This window comes from Pogoniulus pusillus, chromosome 42 (genome assembly GCF_015220805.1).
Source record: "Pogoniulus pusillus isolate bPogPus1 chromosome 42, bPogPus1.pri, whole genome shotgun sequence".
Taxonomy (NCBI): domain Eukaryota; kingdom Metazoa; phylum Chordata; class Aves; order Piciformes; family Lybiidae; genus Pogoniulus; species Pogoniulus pusillus.
The window spans coordinates 4,810,837-4,825,229 of record NC_087305.1 but is presented as its reverse complement, the minus strand read 5'-3'; the positions used below and the strand labels follow the sequence as shown (position 1 = coordinate 4,825,229).

Below are 14,393 nucleotides of genomic sequence, written 5' to 3'. Positions count from 1 at the left end.
CAGCAGCACAGGTTGGCACCAGCAGCTGCACAGCTGCCCCTGGCTTGGTGTCATTTGTCTCAGCCACTCTGGCCCCATCCTGCAGTGCTGCTTGGGGTTGTTGTGGCCAAAGTGCAGAACCCTGCCCTTGGCCTTGTTCAGTCTCATCCCCTTGGCCTCTGCCCACCCATGCAGCCTGGCCAGGTCCCTCTGCAGGGCTCTGTTACCCTCCCGCAGCTCCACAGCTGCTCCTAGCTTGGTGTCCTCTGCAAACTTACTGCTGCTGGACTCCATCCACAGCTCCAGACCATCAATGAAGACACTGAGCGCCAGCCCCGGCAGGAGACGCTCAAGGGGTCGGGATCGGGCAGCACCTGACCGTGTTTGGGGCGCTGAAGAGCGACCCCAGCCCAGCCCAGCCCAGCCCCGGCCGCGACCCCTCCGGCCCCCGCCAGCCTCCCCCCCCCCCGCATGCCGGGACGGCGGCGGCAGAGCGCAGGACGCATGCGCAGGGCCGTACCATTGCGGTCGGCTCGGAGGAGGGGGGAGTGTGGGGGGGGCGGGAGCGCCGTGGCGCAGCCCACACAAAGGCGGCCGCGGGGGGGGGGAGGGCTGAGGCGCGGCGCGCGTGCGCCCTGCGAGTCACCGCCGCAGGCTGCTGCGTCCCGGGCGGGCGGAGGCCGCGGCCGAGCCGGGGGCTGGCGTAGATGTGCAGCCCGGAGCGGGCGCCGCCTGGGCCGGCCCCGGCGGGGGACCTGCCGCCCGAGTGGGAAACGGACGACGAGCGCATGGCTTTTCTCTTCTCGGCTTTCAAGCAGAGCCGTGAGGTGAACAGCACCGAGTGGGACAGCAAGATGGCCTTCTGGGTCGGGCTGGTGCTGGCCCGCGGCCGCCGCCGGGGGGTGGTGCGGACCTGCCTGCGGGAGCTGCAGCACAGCTTCGAGCGGCGAGGCAGCCTCCCGCTGGGCCTCGGCACTGTCCTCCGGGAGCTCCTCAGGTACCTGTGGCTGCGGGTCGGGGAGGGGGGGGGGGGGGGGGGCACTGCTGGGTCTCCTCAGGTACCTGTGTCGGGGGGGGCACTGCTGGGTCTCCTCAGGTACCTGTGTCGGGGAGGGGGGGGGGCACTGCTGGGTCTCCTCAGGTACCTGTGTCGGGGGGGGGGGGCACTGCTGGGTCTTCTCAGGTACCTGTGTCGGGGGGGGGGGGCACTGCTGGGTCTCCTCAGGTACCTGTGTCGGGGGGGGCACTGCTGGGTCTCCTCAGGTACCTGTGTCGGGGGGGGCACTGCTGGGTCTCCTCAGGTACCTGTGTCGGGGGGGGCACTGCTGGGTCTCCTCAGGTACCTGTGTCGGGGGGGGGCACTGCTGGGTCTCCTCAGGTACCTGTGTCGGGGGGGGCACTGCTGGGTCTCCTCAGGCACCTGTGTCGGGGGGGGCACTGCTGGGTCTCCTCAGGTACCTGTGTCGGGGGGGGGCACTGCTGGGTCTCCTCAGGTACCTGTGTCGGGGGGGGGGGCACTGCTGGGTCTCCTCAGGTACCTGTGTCTGGGGGGCACTGCTGGGTCTCCTCAGGTACCTGTGTTGGGGGGGGCACTGCTGGGTCTCCTCAGGTACCTGTGTCTGGGGGGGCACTGCTGGGTCTCCTCAGGTACCTGTGTCGGGGGGGGGCACTGCTGGGTCTCCTCAGGTACCTGTGTCGGGGGGGGGGGCACTGCTGGGTCTCCTCAGGTACCTGTGTCTGGGGGGCACTGCTGGGTCTCCTCAGGTACCTGTGTTGGGGGGGGCACTGCTGGGTCTCCTCAGGTACCTGTGTCTGGGGGGCACTGCTGGGTCTCCTCAGGTACCTGTGTCTGTGTGTCGGGGGGGGCACTGCTGGGGCTTGCAGCCCTCCCGTTACGAGGGGGCTGGAGGGCAAGGAGGGCCGCAGTGGGCTCTGTGGGAAGGGGCAGCTCAGCCAGCGGGCAGGGGAGCTGTGAGGAAGGATGGTTGCAGGAGGAGGGGGTGCGAGGGAGCTCTGCGCCGTGGCTGTGGGCAAGCAGAGCTCCGTGCGGTGCCAGCCGGGAGGATGCGGGCAGGGAGCTCCGTGCGGTGCCAGCCGGGAGGATGCGGGCAGGGAGAGCGCTGCAGGTGGTGGGTGAATGGAGGGGGACGGGAGGGGAAGGCTCGGTGCTGTCCGCGGAGGGGTGGCTGTGCCTGCCAGCGCTGAACGCTGCCCGTGTGGGAGCGCACGGAGAGGCTTTTGCGGCTGTGCCAGGGCTAGGAGAGGAGAGCGCAGAGAAGGGAATGTGAGATGATGCTCCAGGGTCTGAAGGGGGCTACAGGAAAGGTGGGGAGGGACTTTTTAGGCTGTCAGGGAGTGACAGGGCTGGGGGGAATGGAACAAAGCTGGAAATGGGGAGAGTCAGCCTGGAGGTGAGGAGGAAGTTGTTGAGCATGAGGCTGGTGAGAGCCAGGCAGGGGTTGCCCAGGGAGGTGTTGGAAGCCTCATCCCTGGAGGTGTTTGAGGCCAGGCTGGCTGAGGCTGTGGGCAGCCTGCTCTGGTGTGAGGTGTCCCTGCCCATGGCAGTGGGGTTGGAACTGGCTGAGGTTTAAGATCCCTTCCAGCCCTGACTATGCTGTGCAAGGGGAGTTCAGGAAGCCAGCGCAAGGTGAAGCATGAGCAGGGAGCTGAGGAGCTCTGCCTGAGGGTGCTGGGAGGGCAGCAGGCTGTGGGGAGGTGCTGTGCTGAGAGAGCCTGGCGCAGGAGGAGCTTTGTGTCCCGTTGTGGTGTTCCCTGAGCCGGTTGTTTTGGTGATCCGGCTGGGAATGGCATGTGTAGGGGGTGGGGAGGAGGATACGGTGTGCTGGTGTTTGCAGCCTGGTCTTGTGTGTTGTCAGACTGAAGTCTGTGTTGCCAATCTCCAGCCTGGGACTGACACCCTGGGTCTTAGGGCTGTGACTGTTCTCAGATCCCAGAGGTCTTTTTTGGGCTTGCAGTTCCCCACTCAAGCACCCTGAAACGTGCAGCTGAGCCCCTCTAGGAGCTGACCTTCCCTGGCAGTGGCTTTGCTGGATGTGCCTCACCAGTTTCAAGGCAGGAAGCTGGGAGAAGCTTGTGAAACTGGAGAAAACAGAAGTCAGCAAAGGAGTTTGGTGTCCAGGGGAAGCTGCAGGCCTCTGTTGGCTTCCATACCCAGTAGCAAACCATCAGACTTTAGCTAGAAGCTAACTTCTGCCTAGGAAGTGCCCCTGGGGATGTGGATGTCCAAAGCACAGAGCAGCTAAACGTTGTGCATGCTGGCAACTCTGCTTGCTGGCAGGGGAAGAGTTCAGACAGATCACAGGATATTAGGGGTTGGAAGGGAACCAAAGAGATCCTCCAGTCCAACTCCCTTGCCACAGCAGGACCATCCAGTCCAGCTCAGGGCACACAGAACACATCCAGACAGGCCTGGAGAGGCTCCACACAAGGAGACTCCACAACCTCTCTGGGCAGCCTGTGCCAGGCTCTGGGACCCTTCCAGCCAAGAAGTTGCCCTTGTGCTGAGCTGCAACCTCCTGTGCTGCAGCTTCCATCCACTGCTGCTGCTCCTGTCCCAGGGGGCAGTGAGCAGAGCCTGTCCCCCCCTCCTCACCCCCAGCCCTCAGAGAGTTCCAAACATTGATTCAATCCCCTCTCAGTCTTCTCTTCTGCAGACTAAGCAGCCCCAGGGCCCTCAGCCTCTCCTCCCCGGGCACTGCTCCACTCCCCTCCTCATCCTCACAGCCCTCCCTTGGGCTCTCTCCAGCAGTTCCTGTCCCTCTTCCACTGGGGAGCCCCAAACTGAAAGCAGCTCTCAAGATGAGGCCTCAGCAGGGCAGAGCAGAGGCAGAGGAGAACCTCCCTGGCTCTGCTGGACACACTCTGCTCAGTGCCCCCCAGGACCCCATTGGCCTCTTGGCCCCCAGGGCACATTGCTGTGCCAGGGATGCTCTCCCCCAGCACTGCCAGCTCCCTCTGCTTGGGGCTGCTCTCCAGCAGTCACCTCCCAGCCTGTGCTGCTGCAGTTTATTGTCCCTCCCCAGGTGCAGGACTCTGCTCTTGTCCTTCTTGAGCCTCATTTGGTCACTCTGTGCCCAGCTCTGTCTCTGCAGGTCTCTCTGGATGGCCTCACAGCCTGCAGCTGTCTTAGCTAAGCCTCCCACTTTGTTGTCAGCAGCAGACTTGCTGAGCAGACTCTGTCTGTCTGTCTGTGCCCTCATCAGTGTCAGGTGAAGGGTTTAGGAGTGTCCATGTTCAGCTCTGTGTTGATGTCTCTTCTCCAGACGGGGCAAGCTGCAGAGGGAGTCAGACTTCATGGCCAGTGTGGACAGCAGCTGGATCTCCTGGGGTGTGGGAGTCTTCATTCTGAAGCCACTCAAGTGGACTCTCTCCAGTGTGCTGGGTGACAGTAAAATACCTGAGGAAGAGGAAGTCCTGATTTATGTGGAGCTGCTGCAGGTGAGTGGTGCTGGAAAACTCAGGAAGCATTTTATGTGCCAGCAGGGGGGGTTCAGGGTTGATTTGATCTTCACTTGCACCTCTCAGAGGTTTAAAAGCCTGTAGAGAGGGATAGGTGGGAGTATCTCAGGGGTAAGAAGTAGTTGATGCCTACAGATGTTCCTTGAAACTGCTGGAATGACTTCACTGCCTTCCAGGAAATGGGAAGGGAAGGCAGGGAGGGTGCTGGGAGGCTGCTGGAGAGCTCAGCTTGGAGCCACCTGCAGGTGTGGTGTGGATGGAGGGAGCCACCTGCAGAGGCTCTCAGTCCAGTGCTCACTGAGCTGACCTCAGAATCATGGAATCACAGAATGAGGCAGGGCTGGAAGGGAGCACAAGGAGCAGCCAGTGCCAACCCCTGCCATGCCCAGGGACACCCTACCCTAGAGCAGGCTGCACACAGCCTCAGCCAGCCTGGCCTCAAACACCTCCAGCCATGGGGCCTCAACCCCCTCCCTGGGCAGCCCCTGCCAGGGTCTCACCACTCTCCTGCTCAACAACTTCCTCCTCCCCTCCAGCCTCACTCTCCCCACCTCCACCTTTGCTCCATTCCCCCCACTCCTGCCACTCCCTCACAGCCTCAAAAGTCCCTCCCCAGCTTTTTTGGAGCCCCCTTCAGATGCTGGCAGGCCACAAGAAGGTCCCCTGGGAGCCTCCTCTGCTCCAGCCTGCACAGCCCCAACTCTTTCAGTCTGTGCCCACAGCAGAGCTGCTGCAGCCTCTGAGCATCCTCCTGACCCTGCTCTGGACACACTCCAGCATCTTTAGGGGTGACTTTTGGCCTCCCCAATTCTAAGAGAGACAGGGATCTGCTGGAGAAGTTCCAGCAGAGGGCTCTGAGGATAATGAGAGACTGACACAGGTTGAGGGTGCTGAGACCCTGACACAGGTTTCCCAGGGAGGTTGTGGAGCACAGAAGCACCCAATATGATCAAAGATCATATTGGGTGCTTCTGTGCTCCACAACCTCCCTGGAGGTGTCTAGGACCAGGCTGGATGAGTCCTTGAGTGACCTCTTCCCCTGGGAAGTGTCCCTGCCTATGGCAGAGTGGTCAGAACTGGCTGAGCTTTGCGCTCGCTTCCAACCTTAAACCATTCAATGGTTCTCTGACTTCTCACCTTCAGTGCATGGGAGGAGGGGGGGGTGGGGGGGGAGAGCAGGTGTTGATTTGGCAGCTGTTGGGTGAGGATGAAGACTTCTGTGGTGTAAACTCAGCCCCAGCCCTGCTGCTTGCTCACAGGAGAAGGCAGAGGAGGTTTATCGCCTCTACCAGAACTCGGCGCTCTCCTCCCACCCTGTCGTCGCCCTCCCCGAGCTGCGTTCCCTCTGTGCCAGTGTCTGTCCAGATGAGAGGACCTTCTGCTTGCTGCTCCTCCAGCTTCAAAAGGAAAAGAGGGTCACAATCCTGGAACAGAATGGAGAGAAGGTACAGGGTAAAGGTGACTGCTTTTGGGTGGTATTGTCCCTGTCTCGCATTTTACCTGGCTGCAGAGGGCAGGTCGCTGGCTCAGTGTGGCTCTTCTGAGTGTGGAAAGGTCAATTCTGTCTGCTCCAAGCTTGCAGCTTGGCTCTGGATGAGTTGAAATCCTCCTCCTGGCTTTACAGGTCCTTGAAACAGGTCCTTTGTGCTATGGAATTGAGCAGCTAGAAAAGGGGCAGGCTCAGGGGTGGCTTGGGGGAGCCATAGGGTGAATTGTGGGGGGCCATAGGGTGGCTTGGGGGAGGAATGGGATGGCTTGGCTTGGGAGGGCCCTAGGGTGAATTGTGGGGAGTATAGGGTAGCTTGGGGGTGCCATAGGGTGGATTGTGGGGGGCATAGGGTGGCTTGGGAGGGCCATAGGGTGGATTATGGGGCCCTAGGGTGGCTTGGGAGGGCCCTAGGGTGGATTGTGGGGGGCATAGGGTAGCTTGGGGGAGGCATAGGGTGGCTTGGGAGAGCCATAGGGTGGATTGTGGGGGGCATAGGGTGGCTTGGGGGAGCCATAGGGTGGCTTGGGAGGGCCCTAGGGTGGATTGTGGGGGGCATAGGGTAGCTTGGGGGAGGCATGGGCATGGCTTGGGAGAGGCATAGGGTGGATTGTGGGGGCCGTAGGGTGGCTTGGGGGAGGCATGGGCATGGCCTGGGAGAGCCATAGATTCCTTCAGGTTAGAAGAGACCTCAAAGCTCATCCAGTGCCACTCCCCTGCCATAACCAGGGACCCCTCCCACCAGCCCAGCTTGCTCAAGGCCTCATCCAACCTGGCCTTGAACACCTTCAGCAGGGAGGTTTAGTTGAGAGGTGTCCCTGCCCGTCGCAGGGAGGTTGGACTGGATGATCTCTGAGGTCCATTCCAAGCTGGGCCACTCTGTGATCCTTCCCTCAGAGTGAAAGCATTTGCAGGGCAGGCAGAGCTTGTGGAGAGCAGTGTCTGGAGCTGGTGATTCTCTCTCCTTAGATAGTGAAGTTTGCTCGAGGTCTTCATGCCAAAGTCTCCCCCATGAACGATGTGGACATCGGAGTCTATCAGCTGATGCAGAGCGAGCAGCTGCTGTCACAGAAGGTGGAGTCCCTTTCCCAGGAAGCAGAGAAGTAATTCTGGGGGAAGGGTGGTGGGAAGAACATCTGTGTGCTCTGGACACCTCTGTATTGCTGTGGCATAGTTAGAAGGAAGCTGCTGGCTGAGAGTGCAAGTTGCATCTTCCTGTCAGGCAGAGTCGTGGGGCAGGGCAGGTTTGGCAGCCTTTTGTTCTCCTCTCCCTCTGAAAACAACGTGGCAAAGAAAAAGCTTTTCCAAGGCTTTGGAATGGGTTCAAGGACTGCTGTGGAGAAGTGACAATGGCCTAAAGGGTGGGTAGGCAGCTCTGGATTTAGAGCAGGGCAGTGAGGCTAGGGGTTGATTTGTGCAGTGGCTGCTGCTTGGCAAAGCACTGAGTTGCTTCTCCCCCTTGAACCCCTGCAGGTGTAAGGAAGATGCCAGAAGTGCTTGCAGAGCTGGGAAGAAGCAGCTGGTAAGTACCCCTCTGCCTGGGAGTTGTCTAGGAGCTGAGCTGGGACTGAGATCATGACTGGACGTGAAAGACCTCAACTTAGCTGTGCTGAAGTGGTGCTGGGACTCAAAGTCTCTCTGTGCTGAAGATGAGAATTGATTTGAGATTCACCATGAGAGTGGTGAGAGCCTGGCAGGGGCTGCCCAGGGAGGTGGTGGAGGCCCCATGGCTGGAGGTGTTTGAGGCCAGGCTGGCTGAGGCTGTGTGCAGCCTGCTCTAGGGTAGGGTGTCCCTGGGCATGGCAGGGGTTGGCACTGGCTGCTCCTTATGGTCCCTTCCAGCCCTGCCTGACTCTGTGGTTCTAACTAGACCCATCCGGCTCTGGGCACTGCTGTTCTTGCACTCTGCCTTTGGCTGCTGCCTGCTGTTGTTAACCCCAGGCTGTGGCTCTGCTGTCTGCAGGCACTGAGGTGTTTGAAGTCCAAACAAAGGACAGAGAGACGCATCCAGGAGCTGCACTCCAAGCTGGATGCAGTGCAGGGCATCCTGGACCGGATCTATGCCTCCCAAACTGACCAGATGGTAACTTTGGCTCTTTCTGCTTCTCATTTTTAGCTCTTCACATTCCTGCTGCTCTACCTGCTTGTGGTCTGAGGGGTGCTGCTGGTGGGACTTTAGGAAACAGCAACTCTGCTGTTGGGGTGTGGAAGGCAAGAAACTTGCTTGGGGGAGCTCCACTTGGCTGCTTCTCTGAGGGGACTTGCTTGGATAACTGACCTTGAGAGAGGCCAACATTGCCTGCTGGGGGTTCTCACTTAGCAGATTCAGACTGGGTCTTAGGAAGGAGGTCTTCAGTGGGGGAGACACTGGCACAGATTGCCCAGGGAGGTTGTGGGTGCCAGGATGAGGGAAAATGGCTTTGAGCTGGGAGAGGGGAGACTGAGTGGTGATGAGGAAGGAATTTGAGGGTGGGGAAGGCACTGGCACAGGTTGCCCAGGGAGGTTGTGGAGCACAGAAGCACAGAATGTGATCTTTGATCACATTCTGTGCTTCTGTGCTCCACAACCTCCCTCGAGGTGTTCAGGGCCAGCTTGGATGAGGTCTTCAGCAACCTGGGCTGGTGGGAGATGTCCCTTGGCCTTGACAGAGTGGTTGGAGTAGATGATCTCTCAGGTCCAATCCAAACTGGGCCATTCTATGATGTTTCTTCTCTTTTAAAGGTATTTAATGCATATCAGGCTGGCATGGGAGCTCTGAAACTGTCCATGAAGGATGTTACAGTGGAGAAGGCAGAGAACCTGGTGGATCAGATCCAAGAGGTGCTGAAAATAAGAGGGCATCAAAAGGGTTCTGTCCAGTGAGGGTGGAGGAGACCCTGGCACAGGTTGCCCAGGGAGGTTGTGGAGCACAGAAGCAGTCCTGTGTTTTAGTCCCCAGTTCAAGAGAGACAGGGAAGTGGTGGAGAGAGTCTAGTGGGGCTGTGAGGATGACGAAGGGACTGGAACATTACAGTTGAAGAAGGACAGGGATCTACTGGAGAGAGTCCAAGGGAGGGCTGTGAGGATGAGGAGGGGAGTGGAGCAGTGCCTGGGGAGGAGAGGCTGAGGGCCCTGGGGCTGCTTAGTCTGCAGAAGAGAAGACTGAGAGGGGATTGAATCAATGTTTGGAACTCTCTGAGGGCTGGGGGTCAGGAGGGGGGGACAGGCTCTGCTCACTGCTGCCTGGGACAGGAGCAGCAGCAGTGGATGGAAGCTGCAGCACAGGAGGTTGCAGCTCAGCACAAGGGCAACTTCTTGGCTGGAAGGGTCCCAGAGCCTGGCACAGGCTGCCCAGAGAGGTTGTGGAGCCTCTCCAGGCCTGTCTGGATGTGTTCTGTGTGCCCTGAGCTGGATTGTGTGGTCCTGCTGTGGCAGGGGGCTTGGACTGGATGAGCTCTTTGGGTCCCTTCTAACCCCTGATACTGTGATCTCTTCTGTGGAGAAAGGCTGTGAGGCCTGGGGCTGGTTAGTGTGGAGCAAAGAAAGCTGAAAGGAGACTTTATCAGAGTCTGGGGGGATCTCAGAGCTGCTGCCAAGAGCTGAAGGGATCCTGCAGGAAGGCTGCAGAGAGACTTTTACTGAGGGTGCCCAGAGCCAGGCCAAGGGGGAATGGTTTGCAGCTGAGGCAGAGCAGGGTTAGAGTGGAGCTGAGGAAGAAGTTGTTGAGTGTGAGGGTGGTGAGAGTCTGGCCCAGGCTGCCCAGGGAGGCTGTGGCTGCCTCCTCCTTAGGGGTGTTCAAGGCCAGGCTGGGTGAAGGCTTCAGCAGCTGAGTCCAGTTTGTTTCATACCAAACACTTTGTCCTTCTCCTCAGCTTTGTGATACTCAAGATGAAGTAGCTCAGACTCTGGCTGGAGTGGGGATCAATGGTCTAGGTAAGTCTTGGGGTTCATCTGGTCAGCTCAAGGGAGGTTCTCTTCTTCCTCTACTCTGCCCTGGTGAGGTCACAGCTGCAGTCCTGGCTCCAGTTCTGAGCTCCCCAGGGGCAGAGGGACAGTGAAGGGCTGGGGAGAGTCCAAGGCAGGGTGGGGAGATGCTGAGGGGCCTGGAGCAGCTCTGGGGGAAGCAAAGGCTGAGCCCTGGGGCTGAGAGCCTGCAGGAGAGCAGCTGCAGAGGGCATCTGAGCAGTGCTGAGCAAGAGCTGAAGGAGCTGTGGGGGGCAAGAAGCTGGGGCCAGGCTCTGCTGAGTGGTGCCCAGTGCCAGGCTAAGGGGCAATGGGCACAAACTGAAACCCAGGAGAAGGAGAAAACTGTTTGGTGTGAGGATGTTGGAGCTGCCCAGAGAGGTGGTGGAGTATTCTCTGGAGAGCTTCCAACCCCCCTGGCCACTGTGCTGCTGGGCAAGCTGCTGTGGCTGACTCTGCAGGTGAGGTTGGACTGGATGATCTTTGAGCTCCCTTCCAACCATTCTGTGCTCTCCAGAGCTCCTCTCCACCCCCCTGCCATTCTGTGTGATTCCTGTGATCTTCTCTTGGCAATGCCTTTGTGCTTCCATCCCTTCTTTGCTCCCTCCCCACGTGTCCAGTCCTTGCTGGGAGGATAAGCACTTAATGAAACACCAAGGCTGCTGCTGCTGCCTTGAAAAGAGGCTGAGGACTGACAAGAGAAGTTCTCTGACAGTGGGTTGCAGGAAAATCAGCATTTGGGCACCTGCAAATCCTTGCAGCCTCTCAGTGCTGCTGGGGTTCACTTCAGAGCTGCCCCATGTTGGTTTAACTCTGCTTTTAGAGTGGCTCCTGCTGTAAGTGATGTTCTCTTCCCTCTGGCCCCTGTGTTGCTGCAGCTTTCTTGTCTCTGCTGAAAGCTTTTCTTGCCCTTTGATGCCTCAGCACAAGGGAACAGCTTCTCCCTGAGATCAGGAGGGAATTTACAGCTGCAGAAGCAGAAGGAGTTCCTTATGATGATGGATGAGAGTAATCATCACTCTGTTAGACTTGGGCTGCAGTCTGTGCTGCTGACAGAGGTCTGTCTGTGCTGCTGCTTGTTTCTGCTCAGGGTTTCATGTTTGCTTTGTTCAGCAGAGATGGACACAGAGGAACTGGAGAAGGAGCTGGACAGTCTCCTCCAGGACTCAGCTAAGGAGCCTCTTGTGTCTCAGAGTGTGCTGAATCCACCCATTTCTGATGCTGAGCTGGAAGCTGAGTTGGAGAAGCTCTCTGTTTCTGATGGAGGTATGGATGGCAGCAAGTGGTGCTAAGCCTGCTGCTGGCAGAACTGAAATCTGAGCCAGAACCTTACCCACTTCAGTGACATCCTTGAAAGCCAACTCCTGTGTCTTGGCAGCTCCTAGAAATGCTCCTTAGCATGGGGCATGAGGAAGTGAGAAGGCTCTGTGAAGGGAGTCAGTGCTTAGACTAATGAATTTCCACTGTCATTTAAGGCCTGGAGGGAGCCAGGAAGTGGTTTGGGAATCTTCTGCTGGGGGGGTGCAGCCTGCAGCAGAGGAGGCTCAGGGCAGAGCTCATTGCTGCCTGCAGCTGCCTGCAGGGAGGCTGTAGCCAGGTGGGGTTGGGCTCTGCTGCCAGGCAGCCAGGGACAGAAGAATGGGACACAGCCTCAAGCTGTGGCAGGGCAGGGTGAGGCTGGAGGTGAGGAGGAAGTTGTTGGTAGAGAGAGTGATTGGCACTGGAATGGGCTGCCCAGGGAGGTGGTGCAGTGCCCATGGCTGGAGGTGTTGCAGCCAAGGCTGGCTGGGGCACTGAGTGCCATGGTCTGGTTGGTTGGGCAGGGCTGGGGGCTGGGTTGTGCTGGGTGAGCTTGGAGCTCTCTGCCAGCCTGCTTGGTTCTATTGTGAGGCATTTCCTCGGGGCAAAGGCTGATTAGGCACTGGAGTGGACTGCCCAGGGAGGTGATGGAGTCAGCATCCCTGGAGGTCCTTGGTGGCCTGGATGTGGCACTTGGTGGCCATGGATTAGCTGATGTGGTGGTGTGAGGCTGGACTGGCTGATCCCAGAGGTCTTTTCCAGCCTCGGTGATTCTGTGATCCACGTCACTGATTTGCCTGGCACTCTTCCTGCTCAGAACTGATCTCTTGCCATTCTCTTTCTAGATTTGGCACAAAAGACTCCCTCTGAACCCAAAACAGCTCTGGGACTGAACCTCTAAAGACCCAACAGTGTCCTGTTGCTGCAGCTCAAGAAGTTGGCTTAAAGGTTCCTTTACTAATGACTTAAAACTTCTGGAAGAGAGGAGTTGGGGGTGGGGGAGGGGTGTGTGTGGGGGGAGAACCACTTCCCTGCTCTTCATGGACACCACTTTGCTCAACAACAGGATCTCCTGCCATGACAATCCACTCTGGAACTGGCCCCAGCTGGTGTTTGTCATCTCTGTGCCAACATCTGCACTGCTCTCAAGTGGACTTGTGGACCCTTCCCCTCTTTCCCCTCCCCAAGTCACTCAGTGACATTCGACCTTCCCTTCTGGGGATGCAGCTCAAGATCCTGCCCAGAGAAGGCAAAACTTCTATGTCCATAGCAGTGCTCCTTCCTTTTGAGTTCGGTTTGGTTCTCTTTGGCTTTGTTTTGGGGGTTGTTTTTTGGTTCCTTTGAGGGTTTTGTTGCCCCTATGCCGTGGCTGATGTTGAGGAGCTGAGTTGCAGTTGCTCAGCAGTTGGCTGGTTGTGCCCCTGTGGTTGTTTTAGACACTTGAGCCACCTGAGTGCTGTCCCCTTTGATCATGAAGTTAACCTTCAGCACCTCTTGATAGTTCTCCTCCCCCTGGCCCCTGTCTGTATCTTTGCACGGTCGTGGACAGCTGAACACTGTAACCGTTTGACTCTAGGAGGTTTTGGTGCTGCTTTAGAGGGCAGCAGTTGCAAGCACAAGACAAAATTAGATCCACACTGAAAAGTAATTCCTCTTTTCTCTACTGACACTAAGGCCTTAAAGGGGAGACCTGCAAAAGATGGGAAAGGAAGGAATTTTCTCCCTTACAGAGGTTTGTGGGCACCAAGGATGCAGCTTTCTGCTTGCTCTGACTTGGCAAACAAGCCAAAGCAGCTCAGATTTCATCTCCCTTGGTTGCAAGGGAGCTGAAGGATGATCTTCAGCTCCCTTGATCTTGGGAGCTGCAGGATGATCTGCTTGGAGCTCTTGGAGCTGAGTGGGAGGGGGAAAGGGATGCAGCCTTTTGCCTTTTGAGAGGAGAGGGCTTCATGTAACAGCTTTGACCTTGCCTTCAGCCTTGATGTTGGTCATAAGTTACCTAAAAGCCCCTCCAATAAAACCCTGGAGGTGTTCCTAAGGCTAAGAAAAGCCTGAGCAGGGCTACTGAAGGTTTGGGTTTGGACCATGAGATGTGCAGTGATCATCTTTTGCAGGTCACCTTTTTATTCTGCCTGTGCACATGGAAGCCTGGTGTCTGAGATGGAGAAATGGCTCCTTTCAGGAGGGGAATGTGCTGTGAACTGGGCTTCCTGCACACACAGCCTGTGCCTGGCAAGGGCAGGGACTGGCAGACTGTTGGTCCAAGCAGTCCTCCTGTCCCTGACCCTGGAATGTATCCCTGGCATCCTTTCTGCCCTGCTTCCTGAGCTCCACGTGGATAGGGGCAGCTTGGAGGAAGGTGTGAACAATAAACCAGGGCTGGGCTTGCCAGGTCTGGTTCACTACTGCTGACCCAGGGCTGGGCTTGCCAGGTCTGGTTCACTACTGCTGACCCAGGTTTAAGCCCAGAGGAGCAGGGAACAAAGCCCAGGTGCCACTAAGGCTGCTGGCTTGGCTCTGGTTTCCTTGTGGCTTTGTCCCAGAGGGCAGATCCCTGCCAGAGAAGGTGTGCTGGAGCCAGCAGCAGTTTCCCCTCAACACATGGAGCGGTGTGAGGTGACTTGAAGCTCTCTAAATCCTTTCCTTTGTAAAAGTGAAGGGGAGAAAACCCTCTGTGTTTTCTGCCTGCCTGTAATAAAAGGGAGGAATCAAACTCCCTTGTGGTGCCTCCTTTATTTCCCCTTTGTGCCCACAGCTCCCTGCCATGTTAGTGCTGTTCCAGCTCTGCTTCTGCATCTATAAAACCTGTCTGCTGAAACTAAATGGGTGCTTTCCTGGGCTCCTTTTGTCACAGACCACCCTGAGGAACTGCTGCCCCAGCCTTGGATTTCCCTCAGCCTCTGCTCTGGCTCTAACTAAGCCCAACACTCCCTGGCTTTAAGCTGAAGTCTGTTTTGTTTCACTTAGGAGCCTCTTCTCTTTTCTTCTTGTGCTGCCTTTGCTGCTTTGTCTTTGCTTCTGCCACTTCTTTTTCCTGTGCACTTCACAGATGTGCAGGCTCAGGGCTCACAGAATCAACAGAATGGGGCTGGGGTAGAAGGGAGGTTAAAGCTCACCTGGTGCCAAGCCCCCTGCCATGGGCAGGGACACCTCCCACTAGCTCAGGTTCCTCAAGGCCTCATCCAACCTGGCCTTGAGCACCACAAC

The 14,393-nt window shown here is 57.9% G+C and overlaps 1 protein-coding gene across 3 annotated transcripts; it reads left to right on the top strand.

The window, feature by feature from the left end:
- The first annotated feature begins 609 nt into the window (after positions 1–609).
- On the top strand, positions 610–13,899 carry CHMP7 (charged multivesicular body protein 7). Of its 3 annotated transcripts, XM_064175506.1 has the most exons (11): positions 610–976; positions 4,263–4,437; positions 5,718–5,903; positions 6,914–7,047; positions 7,418–7,466; positions 7,908–8,027; positions 8,667–8,765; positions 9,797–9,857; positions 11,001–11,153; positions 12,032–12,134; positions 12,253–13,899. In XM_064175506.1, exons 1-10 carry the CDS (start codon positions 687–689, stop codon positions 12,085–12,087), a joined length of 1,323 nt encoding a protein of 440 aa, XP_064031576.1. In that variant the 5' UTR covers positions 610–686; the 3' UTR covers positions 12,088–12,134; positions 12,253–13,899. The 3 variants fall into 3 exon arrangements, with proteins under 3 accessions (XP_064031576.1, XP_064031575.1, XP_064031577.1); XM_064175505.1 differs by having other exon boundaries at positions 12,032–13,899; XM_064175507.1 differs by having other exon boundaries at positions 611–976; positions 11,004–11,153; positions 12,032–13,899.
- Positions 13,900–14,393: the final 494 nt, after the last annotated feature.